This window comes from Lontra canadensis, unplaced genomic scaffold (genome assembly GCF_010015895.1).
Source record: "Lontra canadensis isolate GAN:19392208 unplaced genomic scaffold, GSC_riverotter_1.0 scaffold110, whole genome shotgun sequence".
Classification (NCBI taxonomy): Eukaryota; Metazoa; Chordata; class Mammalia; order Carnivora; family Mustelidae; genus Lontra; species Lontra canadensis.
This window is the reverse complement of record NW_022631104.1, coordinates 1936746-1952690: the sequence shown is the minus strand read 5'-3', so window position 1 is coordinate 1952690 and position 15945 is coordinate 1936746. Positions and strand designations below refer to the sequence as shown.

General features: G+C 57.4%; 1 protein-coding gene and 1 long non-coding RNA gene across 6 annotated transcripts; one reads left to right on the top strand and one right to left on the bottom strand.

The window, feature by feature from the left end:
* Positions 1 to 46: 46 nt before the first annotated feature.
* Positions 47 to 15319, top strand: LOC116856582. 3 transcript variants are annotated; one of them, XR_004380594.1, is made up of 4 exons: positions 47 to 155; positions 2017 to 2097; positions 2267 to 2476; positions 15274 to 15304. It is a non-coding gene; the product is annotated as an uncharacterized LOC116856582 (long non-coding RNA). The 3 variants fall into 3 exon arrangements; XR_004380593.1 differs by lacking the exon at positions 15274 to 15304 and adding an exon at positions 6373 to 6404; XR_004380595.1 differs by having other exon boundaries at positions 51 to 155; positions 2267 to 2373; positions 15274 to 15319.
* Positions 1606 to 12743, bottom strand: ALOX12 (arachidonate 12-lipoxygenase, 12S type). 3 transcript variants are annotated; one of them, XM_032840051.1, is made up of 14 exons: positions 12433 to 12742; positions 11807 to 12008; positions 10802 to 10883; positions 10577 to 10699; positions 10360 to 10463; positions 9953 to 10113; positions 8954 to 9097; positions 7959 to 8168; positions 5555 to 5641; positions 5153 to 5322; positions 4546 to 4667; positions 2322 to 2422; positions 2030 to 2221; positions 1606 to 1908 (listed from the first exon to the last, which is right to left on the bottom strand). In XM_032840051.1, exons 1-14 carry the CDS (start codon positions 12565 to 12567, stop codon positions 1729 to 1731), a joined length of 2013 nt encoding a protein of 670 aa, XP_032695942.1. In that variant the 5' UTR covers positions 12568 to 12742; the 3' UTR covers positions 1606 to 1728. The 3 variants fall into 3 exon arrangements, with proteins under 3 accessions (XP_032695942.1, XP_032695943.1, XP_032695945.1); XM_032840052.1 differs by having other exon boundaries at positions 2030 to 2200; positions 12433 to 12740; XM_032840054.1 differs by lacking the exon at positions 1606 to 1908 and having other exon boundaries at positions 2079 to 2213; positions 12433 to 12743.
* Positions 15320 to 15945: the final 626 nt, after the last annotated feature.

Genomic DNA, 15945 nt, shown 5'->3' with positions numbered 1-15945 from the left:
ACGTGATGAGGAGCCCGCAGGCGCCGGGCGTGGGGAAGGAGGGGATTGGCGGCCTGGTTACCCTGGCGATGGGCTGCTGGGTGCGGAGGCTTGCAGCTCGCCGGTTTTGCCCGCAGATGCCTTAGTTTCGGGTGCTGCCCTGGACTGGGGTCGTGGTAAGTGAGACACGGAGACTGACAGCGAGAAAGAAGGCCCCTGTCTCCTGTCTTCTCACCCTGCCTTGGCGCAGAGCTGTCCCGACAGGGAGCGGGGGTTAGGAGCCCCTTCCCGAGGACCGCCGTGGCCAGGACGCCTTCAAGTGGCCGCGGGTCCCTCGCCCCGGGGGTGCCCCATGAAGTGCCATTTTGTTCCCGATCACAGAATGCTGCATGGTCTTGGAGGCCGAGTCCAGAAGAATGTGGGCGCTCGGAAGAGTGCGGGGGGAGCAGAGCCAGAGAACCGGTGGTGAGGTAGAGTCGTCCTGCCGGTCGTGTTGGACAGAGGAGTGAGGACGCACGGTGTTGCTTTGCCTCCCCATGTACACCAAGGAGACTGACCCTAGGTCTTTTGGATAAGGGAGGGTACACGGTTTTTAAAAACATGAATAGGTCACCCTCTGGGGGGAAAAAAGTTTGTATGCTTCAGCGGTGAGAGGCAGCTTTGTGATGGTCATTTAGGGAAATTGGGCGTTGGAAGAATTCAGTTCTGCACTGAGCTGTCTGTACACGTTCTAGTGAGGACAGCGATTGCAGCATAATCGAGAGGGGTCATTTGGATCCCAAGACCCCAGAACCACACAAAGACACACTGGTCAGCAGTGGACATGACTCTGTAACATTTTTTCCCATTTATTTTATGCTTATTGTTCTTAAACAGCTTGTGACAGAGAACTCAGACCCAGGGAAACACATACAGACTTGGGAATACTATTGCAGGGGCTGGGAAAGGGGCCCTGGGACAGGAATCTCAGGTCTTCTTAGCTGGAGGCTGCCGGGGGGCAAGGAGCCATCCAGGAATGGCAGGTTTTTCTTCTCCCCAGGAACACCATCCTTACTGGAGGACTTTTGGCGTTGGCACGTGAAGAGGGGGAACAGGGTGGAGGGAACATTGCCAAAGCACAGAGTCATAAAGGTTTAGGTTGGCCACCGGTGTAGGGGATCTAGCTCCTGGGAAAGGAGAATTAGTTGAGGTAGTTGATTTATGCAGGAAATCTTCCCCGTCCCCCCTCAGAGCATCCTCTGGCTGTTTGGCAAGTAGGGTCAGTGCCTCAGGCTAATGCAGGGTTACCTGGTATGAGGATGGCCCCCGAGGGTCAGATCCAGCCCACAGCCTGTGCCTGTCCCATTCGCAAAGCACAGATCCTCTTTGCATATTTAAACGGTGGAGCCAACCAAAGGAAGAAGAGAATTTTGTGACGTATTTCACTGTTCTTAAGTAATTTTTTTATGGGAACACGGTCACACTCCTTAACTTCCTTATCATCTGGTGGCTGCTTCTGTGCTCTATTGGGAAAGCTAAGTAGTTGGGACAGAGATGATGCAGCCTTACAAAGCCTAAAATATTTATCGTCTGGCCTTTATGGAAAAGGTTTGTTGCCCTCCCTGGATGGAGGGGATACCAACGTTGGGGATTTGGTTGGGGGAGAAAATAGAGCTTTAGCCGCAGAGACTCTGGAAACCATGACATTCAAACTGGAAACGTTAGTCCTAGAGCTGATCTGAAGTCTTGGAGGTGGGGATGCCACAGGTCTCAGATAGTGATGCTGTTCTCTATGCGGCTGGGTTTCAGGTAGTCATACGGCAGGTCAAGTCGCGCATTCCGGGCTGTGATCTCTCTTTCTAGGCTTTCCAAATCTGTTTGGAATTGGTTTAATACCGCCTTGGCCTTGGGACTTGAGAAATACTTTTCTTTGTGATGCCCCAGAGGCACCTAGGAAAGGACAAAGGATGCATCAGTTTTCAGTCTAGAGGCAGAAGCACGGAGGGCCTAGCCTCTGTTCCGATGTTTCCCTTCCAACTGTCACTTCCCTTTCCCCAGAGTCCCCTCTTACCATGTCTGGCTGGCGGCGACCCAGATGCCACGTGATGGTCATTTGAAGACAGGCCTGTCGGATATCAGGTAGTGAAGCCATCACCGTGGCCATCGTTATTTCTTCCTTGGAGGTGGGTGGGGGCATCCGCATTGTGCATGGGGCGTTAGGGACCCAGGCATACCAGTCCAGCTGGGGGAAGAAACTGCAACCCTAGGATCCTAAAACTTATGCTTTGAGCCCCTGTCTCTCCCTTAGGAATCCCAAGGTCCAGATGCCTGCCTTCAGGGACCTGGGCTTTCGGCTCTCATACCTGGCCCTGGTTGATGGCCCCGTGCTGAGCAGTGCATGTGAAGACACACATGGTAAGGAAATGGCAGAGTTGCTTCTGGGACTGGAAGGAGACAGGGAAACCTGCCAGAGAGGAACAGGATTTAGGGGCTCCAGTGCGAGAGGAGAGAAATGCAGGTGGTCGTGTTGGGGGTGTCTACACTAGTCGCGCTTGAACTGCGTGGGTCCGTTTAGGTGTGGCTTTTTTATAGTGGGTACAGACATACATTTACTCCTTTGTATGGTTTTCTTCATGTTTTCTCTTTTCTAGTTCGCTTTACTGTCAGAATATAGCGTACAACGCATACGGCACACAGGATGGGGCAAATTGACTCTTTATGTCATTGGGAAGGCTTCCAGTCAACAGTAGACTCTTAGTAGTTAAGTTTTCCGGGAGTCGAAAGTTATAGGCAGATTTTTGACTGCTCGGTGTGTGGGGGGGAGGGTCAGTGCCCCTAATCCCCCCACCCCACCCCACACTGTTTGAGGGTCCACTGTATTTTGGCTTTGATGGGTGTCTATTCATTTATTTATTCAAATACATTGGCATTAGACCTAAGTTTCACTTCAGGTTCAAGCAATATAATCTGGGTGTCTTAGGCTGATTACTTAATCTCTCTGAATTTCCATTTTTTCACTTATAAAATGTGGGTGATAACATATTGAAATCACCTCATACGTGACAAAGGCTTGGTAAATAATGATTATTGTTATTATGGAATTATTATGGAATTGTTATTATTGGGACTGAAAAACACTGAGGGCTTGAATATCTTCTGCCTCAAAAAGTGGTTAGGAATTTAGGGACGTTTCCTCCTGTTCTCCAATAGAGGGTTGTAAATGCCTGAGTTATAAAGGGAGCAACAGAAGAAGTCGTGTATTTATAGTGTCACGGCCAAGAGAGGCTTTCCACAAAGGTTATCTCAGGCCACTGATTCTACAGTGGAGATGGTGACTTAGAGCCACTAAGCCTATGCGTTAAGTGGAACAAATATAATCACTCCCTTTCTATCAATTAAAAAAAAAAATCAAAGACCAGAGAGAGAGAACTACTTGTCAGGATCACATGGTCTGGAAAAGGCAGAGGCTGACCTTGAACTCAGGTTCCTGACTGCTACTCTCAAGCTGTTTTTAATTTTAGCACACTTCCTCTAAAAAGGCTGTTGGGAAAATTAGGCAAAGTGCGTGATGAGAACTGAGGCGAGCGGAGAAGAGAGGATGAGAGGCAGTTGGTGGAGATTAAAGCTGACACGTGAATGTTTATTTTTGTTTCCCCAACATAGAGAGTGGTTGGGGAGAAGTTGAGCAGGGAGAGAGAGGAAGGGCCTTCCAGGGGCCTTGGGGATCTGAGAGACAGTTCTGAGGTGTCCAAGACAAAGTTTGGGCCCAGAAGGGTGAATGTGGGTGTTGGCCGCATCCCTGGGGCCTGGTTCTCCCCAGTAATCATCTGGAGTTGTCCCAGAGAGCCAGAGGTGCTGGCATGTACCCCAAGAATGATCTAAAGCAGCCCCCACAGGCCCATGTGTGCTAGAGAGGGGAGGACGAACCTAGCAAGAGCTCAAGAAAGGCTGTTCCTTCCCCAGAGGTTAAAATGCAGGTTGGGGTGCCCCAGGTCTAGCCAGATCCTAGCCGAGGGGAGGGGGAACTGGACCCAAAATGTGGCCCCAAGGGGCCGTGCGCGGGGTCCCAGTTGGCATGAACCTGTACAGTACTAAGTTGGGATGGGACGGGATGGGACTAGGGCAGTGTGGGACATGCGCTGTGCTCCCAGGACATGTGTGTGTGCTGGACAGTGGCAGGTGGGAGAAGCAGGGAGGGAAAGCAGTGTGGGACATCATGGGTCTTGCTGGAAGCTCTTCCCATGTATCTCTATCCTCATGTGAGAAAACAGACAACCAGGAGGAGAACAGGGGCCCCAGCAGGGCCTGGGCAGATCCCGCCCTGGCTGCGGTTCTGGTCTTATGGGGCCCCATGCTTGGGCCCCACGATGTGCCTGGGGCTTGGGGATGGCAGTAGAGGGTGATGGCCAGGGTCTCTGAGGAGGACAGCCCCTGGGTGTGTCTAGAAGTGGCTTGAGTCTTAGCAGGTGGGAATGGGATTGAGATGCTACGCACATGGCTGGAGAGGGAGGTGGGGTGCGGGGTTGGGGTCCTGAACCAAAGGGGCAGAGCGGCCCAACGGCCCCCATCCCTGGGGAAGGGTCCTACCTCGGTCCTGCGCCTGGCACAGCCCCACCTCGGTGATCTCCTGACACCAGGCCTGCAGCTCCGGGTCCCCTCTCACAACGTCGTCCCTGTGGTAGAAGAGGTGGACGATGCCTTCCACGTACCTGCCCGGGGGAGAAGGGAGGTGAGCTTCCCACGAGAAGAGCCTCGACTGCTTTCCGGCGGCCTGGGCCCAGGTGACTCCCGCTGTGTCTGGGGACAGATTTTACAAGACTCGTCTTTGGGGACATCCCTTAGCTCTTTCAAAACATGGGTTTAGAAAGGAAGGAAACATTTTAAGGTTTTTTTTAAATAAATTTTGGCCTCATGGCTGAAAGGTGTTCTTCCTGACAAACTCCCCTGACCCCATCCAGGCCCTGGGACCCTGTGGTTTAGCCACCGGCGGCTTCACCTCCCCGCACTTCCTGTCCCCGTCTCTTCCGCTTCAGACCCTCCCTGCTGCCTCCTGACTCTTCCTTCTCAGCCCAGGACTGAGTTCCTGCCCCTCCTGTCAGGCCCTTCTTGCTTCCACGTGGGGTTTGGGCCCATGTGAAGTCAGGTGGGAGCCCCGCTCTCCCCGCTCTCCCCCTCTGCTCCCACCGTCACCCACCGGGCGATGATCCCCCAGAGCCGTAAAGCGTCATGGGCATAGAGGGCACTTGGGATTCCCAGCAGGCCCCGGTCAGCCAGGTCATCGGGGGGACAGAGGGAGCAGTAGGTCAGCTGAGCCATGGCCCGACGCAGCAAGTGCACGTGGCCCCCACCACCCGTGCTCACCGCCTGCAACGGCAGAGAGGGCAGAGAGGGGAGGCCCTGAACGACAGGATGGAGCTGAGCAAGGGGCTCCGAGGTGGGGTTGCTCATTGACAGACATGGGAGGAAGGGACAGGCTCGTGGGTTTAAGGGTCAGGACACTCCCCCGGGTTGGTCTGGGATCTTGAAAGCGGCAGGAGGTCACGGAGAGCCGGGTGACGAGCGGCCCCGCCCCCACAAGGCCCTGTTACCTCCTCACCTTATCAAATATCCCTCCTTCTGAGATGAGCTGGGATCTGGCCCGGGTGTTGATCTCCAAGGTATAGCGGATGTGGGGGATCAGGAGCTGGGGTGGAGGGGGTGGGGGTGGTTATGGAGGCCACGCGGGGTCCTGCCTCATGGGGCATGGCGCCCAGCCTCGTGGCCTCTCCCCGCTGGAAGCCCTCCTTGCTGCCCCGCCTGCCCCGCGGGTCTGGTTTTCCACTGCTCCCGTCACTCCCATCGCTCCCTTTCCTGCTCTCCCTGCCCCCTGCTGCCCATCACGCTGTACTAAAGCACTGGCTTCCGTGCTCGTCCAGGGTCATGGGCCCTCTGAGTGTTGATCTGTGTCAGTTCCCGTCCCTGTGGACTGGGGGTGATGACGGGGCCTCCCGTCTCGGGGGCTGCAGCGCACTGGCCGTCGGGCCCCCCCGGAGCCCCTTGTGCTGGAGCCGTTCCCATTTGTCTCTGTTCCCACCTTGAGCGCTGGTGTCAAGAACCAGCCCCTGTGATGGACTTTATGTTTCTGTCCTTCACGTCCTCACAGCTGAAGCTGTCTTCTGGCCGCTTCCCTGCTGGGGGCTGTGGTGCGAGGCCCCTTTTCGGGGTGGGTGCCTTGAGTCACTTAGGGGGACCCCACTGAGCCTCCTGCTGACCCCACAGAGGGACTGACATCAGACCTGTGCCACCCTGAGCTGGGCGGTCAGATCCCTCTGTTGTATAGCTTTAGCAAACACTCGTGCTAGCTATGGAAGAAGGCCCTCTGGTCCTTGCAGGAAGGCCTTTGACTCCCGACTGTCTTGTCTTACTTGCACCCAGCATATGTGCGGCCGTCATGCGGTGCTGCTGTCTGTCTGATGTGTAGGTGCTGCGCTCAGGGAACGACCCAAGTGGGGCCTCCGGGATCAAGATGTGAAGGCAGTTCGCACTGGCCCGAAACTTTCCAGAAAGTTCCCGAGAGACGCCGAGTGTCCTAGAAAGCCCAGAGTCCACGGGAGCAGAGCGGCCACCTGAGGACAAGCAGCCCCTAATGACAGGAGTGGTCCTTGCAAGAACGAAGGACTTTCTTAGCTTTTAGCCAGTGTCATGCGGCTGTGTTCTGTCATTCTGTCCTTTCACAACCCCGCTGTGGCGCTCAGGATTCTGGATTCAGGAGGTCAGGATTCTGGATGCGCACCCCAGCAGCCGAGGCCAGAGCCAGCCCGCGCACAGAATCTTTGTGAGTGAGCAGACTGCTCCCCCGTGGGACTGATCACGGCCCAGCCGTCTGCCCTGGGTCAAGGCTGACATAGGTGGGGACAGGGCTGACCTCGTGATGGGGGAGCGTGAGCCTGAAGAGAAGCCTGACCTGTTCCCGAAGACCAGAAGATTGTGACGCAGGAGCACCCTGAGAGCCGTAAATCCGTCTGGTCTGTGTTACCCTAGACTCAGAGGGGCCACGGCTACCGGGGGCTGGGGCTTGGGGGTGGGGGTGCCGGGAAGCCCCCAGCTGAAACCCCGGCGTTGGAACTCGTGTGCATATCTTGCCAACATTTCCGCTCCTGGCACCTAAAATGGAAGCCCTGCTCTTTGCTTCCAGACTGGCTCTCCTTCCGAGTGGGCTGTTTCTGGCAGTTACCCCTGGATTTGTCCCTTCTCGGCCATGTGCAAGATGTTGAGGACATTTTTACACAACTGTGAGTCTTATTTTGTTGCCTTCTGCTTAGCAATGGATACTGAGCTCACTCTTTTGGCAAATTTCGGTATTTCTAGGTCTTTAGCACACCCACAGCTTGTGGGTTGCTGGATGCTGCCACAGCATGGCCCTCTGGCCTTTCTTTCTCTGGTCTGGTGCCCAGGCGCACTGTGGCTCCCCACCCCCAGCCAAGTCCTTGGTTTCTTTTTACTTCTCTTCCAGATCACCAACTTTCCAACGTGTGTCTTTCTCCACCTGCCTCCCGGGGTGTCCCTTGCCTTCTGATATGTTCCTACTTAGCAAACTCCTCGGCTGGGGTAGAACATTCTCCCATTAATTCTCTGGTGTCTGTGGGCTGTCTCTTGTAATTTCTAATTCCAGACACTGGTCTCTGGATGGTCTCATGGGCGTCACGTGTCCTTCTGGCTGCACAGAGAGGCTCCTAAGGCAGGAACAAGGCTGCTGTTTTCCTAACAACACTCCTGCTAGAATCCAGGCCCATTGCTAGGTCGGCAGCTCTCTGAGAATTTCAGGGGGCTCCTTTAGTAAGATGTTCTCAAGGAACCCTAAATGACGCGACTGAATGGGGATTTGCGGGGGAGGCGATCTTCTGTCTTGTCTCCCTTCTTGCTCTCACAAACTGACAGAAACATTTTTGTGGTTGCCATGTCGTTGACTCTCGGGCTGTTTCCTGTCCCCGGGGACACAGAGGGTAGAGCGTAGCACGTACCTTGAAGACGGGGTGCAGCCCCGGGAGGCGCCTCATGGTGGCCACAGCGATGACCTCGGCCACCAGGTGAGTGTTGAGGAGGTGGTACTGGAGCTGGTGGAGCTGGAAGTCAGAGTTTCGGACCCAGGTCTTTGCCAGGAGCCAGGCAAGTGGGGGATCCGAGGGCAGGAACAGTGGCGGGGTTGGGGATCTGGGGCTGGGGGGCTGGATCTGTAAGCAGGAAATCAAGCCCATTATCAAGCCTTTGCTTTTCTGTGGTGGGTGGTAGGGGGTCGGTGGGGATGGCAGGGGAGTGAGGAAGATGGTTGCTCCCCGGGGGTTACAATCCAGGGGGAGGGCTGAGGCCATCTTCTGCCCTGCCTCTCGCTGGCGATGTCGCCACACCAGTGCCTGGATGGAGGGGGTGAAGGCAGGAGCGTCAAAGCGGGGGCTGCAGGGAGGAGATGCTGCCGGGGGGGGGGGGCTGGCCAGTGGGAAAGGAAGCCGGACAGGTGAGACAGCGGACAGTACTTGTAGCTGCTGAGAACCGCGGGAGAAAGGGTGTTCATCTGATGGTGGGTGTTTGGAGTCAGAAAGGCTCAGGGGGAGTAGGGTGTTTCTCGAAGTATGTTCCCAAACCAGCATCACTCGGGGGCATGTTAGAAATACACACGCTCCGTCCCCAGCCCAGACCTACGGAATCAGGAAGTCCAGCGGTGGGCCCCAGCCGCGTACGCTAACGGGCCCGCCAGTGACTGCAATGCCCTCTAAAGTCTGAGAACCAGCGGGTCCAGGGTGAGAATCCAAAAGGCCATTGTGGCTCTGGAGCAGAACAAGAACTTCCAGTTGGGTGAGTCAGGGGAAAGCAGACTGCAGGCAAACACAGTGACAGGAGACAGGTCTCATTGTGTGAGGAGGAGCGTTTGAGAGCCAAGGAGTGGGGGCTACATCCCCAGGAGCGGAGGTTGGGGCGAACAGAGAGCCGTGCGGGGTGGGGCGCGCCCAGGGCGCCTCACCTGGATGGCCATGGGCAGCAGCTTCCCATTGGGTTCCATCTTCAGCAGGACAAGGGGGGCGGCCACGTACTGCTTCTCGCCCCGGATCACGTTGGCTGGAATTCCATCCAGCAGGATGAAGTCGGCCTCAAACAGGGAACCGTTCTGGGGAGAGGAGGAAGGTGCCCATGGTTCAAGTGGAAAGCACGCCTCCAGGGCCAGGACCAAGGGGGACACGTTGATGTAGCTTCCGGCCGCCATCCTGTGTCGGTACCAGCGTCCTGTTGGCAGGACTAGAGCATCTGGGCCAGCGCCTCTCGGTTTATAGACGTGAACGGACAAACAGAGCCCCGTGTGCGAGAGCAGCCCCGGGTCAGGACCCAGCCTGTGCACAGTGCTGTCCACAGTGCCGGTGCTGGAAGCCGCCCTTCAGCCAGGCTGGCCGGCCCCCTTGCCATCACCCCTCCCTGGCTGCTCCCTGTGTTTGCCCCCAGCGACCCCCCGGCTCAGCAAACTGAGCTCTTTCCCCACGTGTCCAAACCTCTGCTCTGCTGCCGGCCACCCCCAGGGCCCCTAGTGTACACTGTCGCGGAATCCAGCACACACCCGCGCAGGCCCGCGCACGCTCACACCCGGCTTCTCTTCTCCGAACCCCACTCTCTTCCGAGAGACCTCCCCGCTCTCCACCCCTGGCAGCGCCTCCTTCACCGTCCCCCCTGCCTGAGTCTCTGGGTCGGGAGTCTGGACAGCAGCCAGCGAATGTCCTTGTCCCTGTTACCATCGCTGGCCCCACCTGTGCCCTGGGAACCCATGCCATTGCCCTCCACCCTGGGAGCGCCTCACAGTTTCCCCTGCACGCTTTGTCACCTGTAGGTTTTTCCAGCACGGGACTCTGCACCCAGGCAGGGCGGGTGCCCACAGCCTCCCTCCCCCTGACTCATCTTTGGTGCCCCTCCACCCCCCGTTCAGCACTTCTTCTCGCTGCATGGCCAGGGGAACCAGCAGGATGGGAGGCAGTACCTGGAGTTCGCTCTCCAGCTGGGCCCCCAGTGCCTCCAGTCCCGGGGGCAGCACCAGCCGGGAGGGCAGGGACGCGGAGCGTCTCAGCAGCATGGGGTTGGCCCCGTTGAGGAACTGGTAGCCGAAAATCTCGTCATCCCGCCAGCACTGGTGGACCTTCTCTGTGGGGTCAGGTGGGGGAGGATGGGGTGCTTATCACAGCCCAGAGGTCCCTCTCCCCCAGGCCCTAGCCCAGCGGTTCTGGCACACGATCACCCCGTCTCCAGCCCCTGGCTTTTCATTCCGGAGGCCTCTATGAGATGTTCAGGCCTCCTAAGGGAAGGGGTCATGGGGGACTCTGGGGTGTGGCAGTCAAGTCATCCAAAGGGGCTCTCAGGGGTCTATAGGGATCTTGGGGAACCACTGACCAGCCAGGGCGCTCTTCTGGCCCCAGAAGATCTGATCAAAATCCTCCAGGCGGTTCCAGGGGCTCAGGAGGGTGTAAACACGTTTGAGGACCATCTCCAGTGCCCTAAACAAGCGTGGAGACGTGAACCCAGTCGCCGAGCCCTCGGCCCCTCCCTTGTCACCCCGTTCCTGGGTCTCCTGGCCCTCTTCCTCTCTGAGCCCCAGGCTTTTCCTCACCCCGCCTTCAGCGCCCACTCGAAGTCTAGCCTCTTGTCCTCATGGAACCTCATGTTCGGAGGCAGATCGTCTTGACAACCGGCCGCTATCGTCAGGGGTAGCCCCTCCTTCCAGGTATCCCAGCTAGGAGATGGGGCCCAGGCTTCAGGGAGGGTGTGTAGGTCAGCGAGGGGGGCAGGGCCAGGGAAGGGGGGACCTTTGGGGGGCTCGTGGGCCGGGGCTCACCAGTACAGCGTTTGTCTTTCCTTCAGTTCTTTCTCTCGATGCTTCTGGAATACGTCCAGGGCATTGTCTCCTGGCAGGCGTGCTGGGGGGTCGGGCATTAAGATGATTGACTGCACGGTTCTGTGTGGCCCTTGCTCTCCCCTGCGTGTCCCCTTTCTCCCTCAATTTGTCTGTCCCTACCGGACCCTAATCATCCTACCTATGGTCGGATTCATCCCCTTCATCAGGCTGAGACCGTCTTAATGACCCATGGGACCACACCTGTTTCTACCACGTACCGCCTGGCTCGATTCCACGTTTCCAGCCTCGCCTGTCACACCTTCCACTGTCCTCGAAAGCTGCTGAGTGCAGCGGTGCCGGCTGTCTTTCCCGGGGCCGCCCTCCTTAGACTTCCCACCACAGTCCTTGTTGACTTGCTCCTGCCCTCTGGGCCCGTCCCTGCCTGTGTCAAAGCTGTAGCTTCCACGTTTCCATCCTTGCTGCCCTTGCCCTGGTGTGTCTCCCGATTCATCCCCTGTTTCCCACACTAACAAATTCCTAGGCCCCTGCCCTGCTGTCACGGTGCTCCCTGTCCCTCACAGTCTCCTTCCATGCTTCCCCAGCCACACCCGCTCTGGGCTCACGGCTTGGAGCGTTTATCCTCTTCCCTTAGCTGCCACCTGCCCAGGGGTCCCTGTCTCCTGCTGCACCTGACACCCTTACAGCCCCCCCCCCCCCATTAGTCTGGCCACGCACGGATCTCCTTTCCCCTCTCTCTGCTCTCCCGTTTTCCGTTACTGCTGCGACCCCGGGCCCGTCCCCTTCTTGGAAGAGGGCGTCTCCAGATCGCGACCTTCCCTTCCAGCCTCCCTGGCAGCCCTTCATCCTGGCTGTAACTTCCGGACTGAGGGACGTTGCCCTAACCCGTGTCTTGTCCCCACCTCATGTGCCCAGCACCCACTGTGCCCAGCTCAGACCGCCACTTCACCTGCGTCCCCCCCCCCCCCCCCCCCCCCCAGCCCTCACCGGTGCCCTCAGGCAGGCTCAGCACGCCCTGGCCCTGCACCCAGCGGTAGCAGGGGAAGGCGGCCTCTTCGAAGGCTCCCGGGCCCCGCACCGTGATGAGGTCGCAGAACCACGCGTCGTCCACCAGGGAGTGGTGTTTGCACAACTTCACAAACTGTAGGGGCCCCAAGTCCTTGGGGACATCGCGATCAAACTCCTCCTCCTGTGGGGACCACAGCCCACAACACTGAGCACGAGGGGCCCCGGAGAGGCCGTTTTGGTAAGAGTGAGCCTCCGCTGCCGAAGGCCTCTAGACACCCGACGTCACCGAGCTCGGTCCATCCGTGAGCTGTCCCCGCACAGTGCTCTCCTGAGCAGCCTCAGACCAGACCCCTCGTCCGGCATGGACCTTGGCCCTGGGGTCACTTGGGGAAGCCGTGGAGGCTGTGAGGACCCGGGCGGAAGGGAGAAGGGGCTGGAGTTCAGCCGGGGCCCTGGCTCCGGATCCTCTCCCTGCCTCGGCAAGTCCTCTCCGGCGCGCCCGGGCTGTCCCTCGTCCGCCCCCTCCCGCCCCTGCGACCCCGCCGCCCCACCGTCGCGAACCCAGGCCGGGCCAAGGTCGGGGGTCCCCTTCCCCGCCCGCTGACCTGGCCCCGGGCCGGCCGCAGCCGCAGCTGCAGCTCCGCCTCCCCGCGCGTCCCGACCAGCCACAGCTGCACGCGGTTGTGCGACCCGGAGAAGAGCCAGGCCCCGGTGGCCACGCGGATGCGGTAGCGGCCCATGGCGCCCCCGGCAGCTCGGGCGCGGAGCCGGGTCCTGCGCGCTGGTGGGGATCGCCCGGGGCCGCCGGCGGCTGTCAAGGCGCCTCCGGGGAGTCGTGGGCCTTTAAAGATGCTCTGCGTGCCCGCCCTCCTCACGACTTTCCGGCGCTGCCCTGTCCCCGCCCGGGACTAGCCCGAACCTGCGGCGCGGGCTGTGGGCAGGGCCTTGCCCTGGAAGGGGCGTCGCTGCGGAAAGATAAAGGGGTCCGGGCCTGGGCGGGGCCGAGAGGATGGAGGCGCCCTGCCTGGGGTTAGGGGCTGGTGTCGCCGGTCGCGGTGGCTCCGGGGTTATTGGGAGCGAGGCTGAGGATCCTGGCCTCTGGGGAGGCGGGAGGAAGAGAGGGTGAGTGGGTCTTCCAAAGGAGGAGGAAGTCGCCCCTTTTCTGGGCTGGCATCTGGGGAAGGCTGCCCTGGAAGGCCGTGCTGGGCTCCCGTAGACCCACCCGCATTCTCCCCATAAGACCTCAGGTCCCTAATTTCTACCACACCGGAGCCCAGCCCTGCAGGAAACGTCCAGGGGCTCCCTAGAGCCTGGACAAGTAGCAGCTCAGGGACTTGCTCCCCTCTGTCCCACAGCCCAGTTTCGCACATCCTAGATACACCGGAAACAGGCCTGACAGGTAGGGCAGTCAAAGCTCCTTTTGTCTGGCGTTCAGTGGGTGCAGAAAATATTAGGGACTCAGGTGTTAGGGTGCCTGCTGCACGGAGTCAGGTAGGAACCCAGCATACAAGGGTGATTCCCATGACCTTTGTCCTTGCCAGGTGAACACAGCCCCATGCCCTGCGGTTTGAGATTAATTTGTCTCACTGACCCTGATGAGTTCTTCCCCTACCCAAATTGTTTTCTCCTGAAAAGTTATATGTAAACAGCTTTCACTGGGCCTTGAATCTCATTTCTTTCATCAGCCTGGTTGTCCTTATCTCTCCCCTCCCCCCAGATATTTCCTGTGGGGCTCTAACGGCAAGAAACTGGGGGCCAGTGCTGGTTAGGGACTTTGTAAGCTCTGGGAGGCCAATTCCGGACTCAGGCTTTGTCACACTCACCCCTGCCCAGGAATCTGAGGAAGCCTCCGGCAGGTCTCTGTCTAGGCCCTGCTCCAGGTCCCTTAGAAATATTTGGTTCCCAGGTTATGCCTGGTGACACTAGGGCAGGGCAAGTTAAAGCTACTTTCTTGAGCCTGACCCTCAAAATGATATGGCATGGTGGTTACTGGGGATAAGAGGGCTTCTAGGCCCGCAGGACAGCCTCCCAACCTCACAGAAGTGTCTGGTCCTTACCAGGCTGCCATTCCCTTTTATATTCCCAGGCCGACCCCTCCCTACATCGTCTGCGCTCAGGACTGGGTGTCCGCCAGTTCTCACAGTTTTGGGGCTCACCCGGTAAAATGGCTCACATTACCCCTATGTAGTAGCTGTATCTGACCTTTCCCACACAGACCCCAAAAGGTTGCTTTTGCCTGTGGGAGAGGCTGTTTGAGACCTACTCGCCAAATCAGTCCTCCCTTGAACCTGCTTCCCCGCTGTTTCGTGACATCTTTTCTGCCCTGTCTAGCGCACAGCAGGGTCACATGGCAGAGGGGGAAGGAATAATCGAGAATCACCCTAGTTAGTGTGTATGCGAAGTGAGTTAGCATGTTTAAAACACTTAGCTGAAGCTGGTGTGTTTTATCTGCGATTATGCTGTTATTTTCTCATGGGAAACAATTTCCACTTGAATGTCTGCGTCCCTTCTAGAAATTCCTCTGCCTTACCACCACAGTTTCTCCAGGTCCCTCCAGAGACCCCAGACTCCCACTAGGGGTCATACTCCTCTAGAACCTTCCTCCTACTTCTTTTCTTTTTCCTTTTTAAGCACTTGCATCATGTTGGGGGAATACAATTCCTGGCCCCGAAAAACCTCTCCAACAAAGGTAGCAGAGAAAAACAGTTTTCTTTCTGAAGAAGCATTAAACCAGAATGGGACGTGCCTCCCAGGTAACCCACGACGAGACCGCAAAGACAGAAAGACACCTTCCCCCTTCCCTACGTACAGGCAGGCGCAGCCCGTTCCACCCACTCAAGATAACCAGGAACCAGCCCTCAAGGAAGAGGCTTGACGGCACCTTTTGCACCATTCATCCTGCCATCACCGGGTAATGGATGACCGTCCGTGTGATTGTTAGGCTTGATCGTGAGAAGCAGAGTTCTTGTATCTTTTTTTAAAGATTTTATTTATTTATTTGACAGAGATCACAAGTAGGCAGAGAGGCAGTCAGAGAGAGAGGAGGAAGCAGACTCCCTGCTGAGCAGAGAACCCGATGCGGGACTCGATCCCAGGACCCTGAGATCATGACCTGAGCCGAAGGCGGAGGCTTAACCCACTGAGCCACTCAGGCGACCCAGAGTTCTTGTATCTTTACAACGACAGGCAGTTTTGCAGCTTGGAACATGGAGCCCCCCTGGGTTAGGCTCCTGGGCTCCCACAGAAGCAGGAGAGATGGGCACTATCTCCTTTGATGTGAACATTTCAAAGAGGTAGATCCCAGGCCCTTGGGAAAGACATTCCTGGATCATAAAGCAGACAAGAAGCTTGTTTAGCTTCTAAGAAGATTCACACATATTTCAAAGAGACAGAGAAAGAGCGTAAAATGGCACGTTTTCTTTTTAAAAAAAAAATTTATTTGACAGAGACATCATGAGAGAGGGAACACGAGCAGGGGCAGAAGGAGAGGAGAAGCAGGCTCCCCACCTAGCAGGGAGCCCGAAGCGGAACCTGAGCCCAAGGCAGATGATGAACTGCCCCAAATGACATGTTTTGTAATGTAAATGTCCTCAGACAAGGGCACTGGGGAGCGGTCTCTTGTTTTCAATACATAGAATTAAGCCTCTTACTTAATTTTTTTTTTCCTTATGTGACCATTCTGTTCCACATGCTGCTGGAAGGGCCAAACGCTGGATTTTGCCTCGCTGTCGGCGGGAAGGAAGGTCTCATCAGCCCCATGAGCACCCCGAGGCTGAGCTCGCCCCCTCTTCCAGACTCCCAGACCCCATTCCCCGCGCCAGCAGCCAAGCGGCTCCCACGTTCCCGTGACCTCTCCTCGCAGGGCAGCCAACTTCCTGATCAAAGCTTCCCTCACTAGGTCACCGCCAGGGCCTGGGGGTGGGGGGTGGCCCTGAGGTTTTATGGCCAGAAAGGCTTGTGCAAGTGTTTTTCTAAACCGAGGAATGATTTCATCCCCTTCCTTTCTTGTGTGCCGGCATGGTCCTAGCTGCAGCCCCCCGAGAGGGTAACCCCACTGCGCCTGGCACAGCAGTGTCTGAGCCCGTACTCGGCACAGGGCTCTAGACATGTCTCTTTGT

What these genes read in the sequence shown, in the direction of transcription:
- ALOX12 (XM_032840051.1), bottom strand. Translation starts at nt 12,567, where the DNA reads ATGGGCCGCTACCGCATCCGCGTGGCCACCGGGGCCTGGCTCTTCTCC. An exon ending in GAGTGGGCGCTGAAGGCGGG is followed by an intron (nt 10,464 to 10,576) that starts GTGAGGAAAAGC and finishes ACGCTTGTTTAG; the next exon opens with GGCACTGGAGATGGTCCTCA. An exon ending in GTGCCAGGCGCAGGACCGAG is followed by an intron (nt 2,423 to 4,545) that starts GTAGGACCCTTC and finishes CCTCTCTGGCAG; the next exon opens with GTTTCCCTGTCTCCTTCCAG.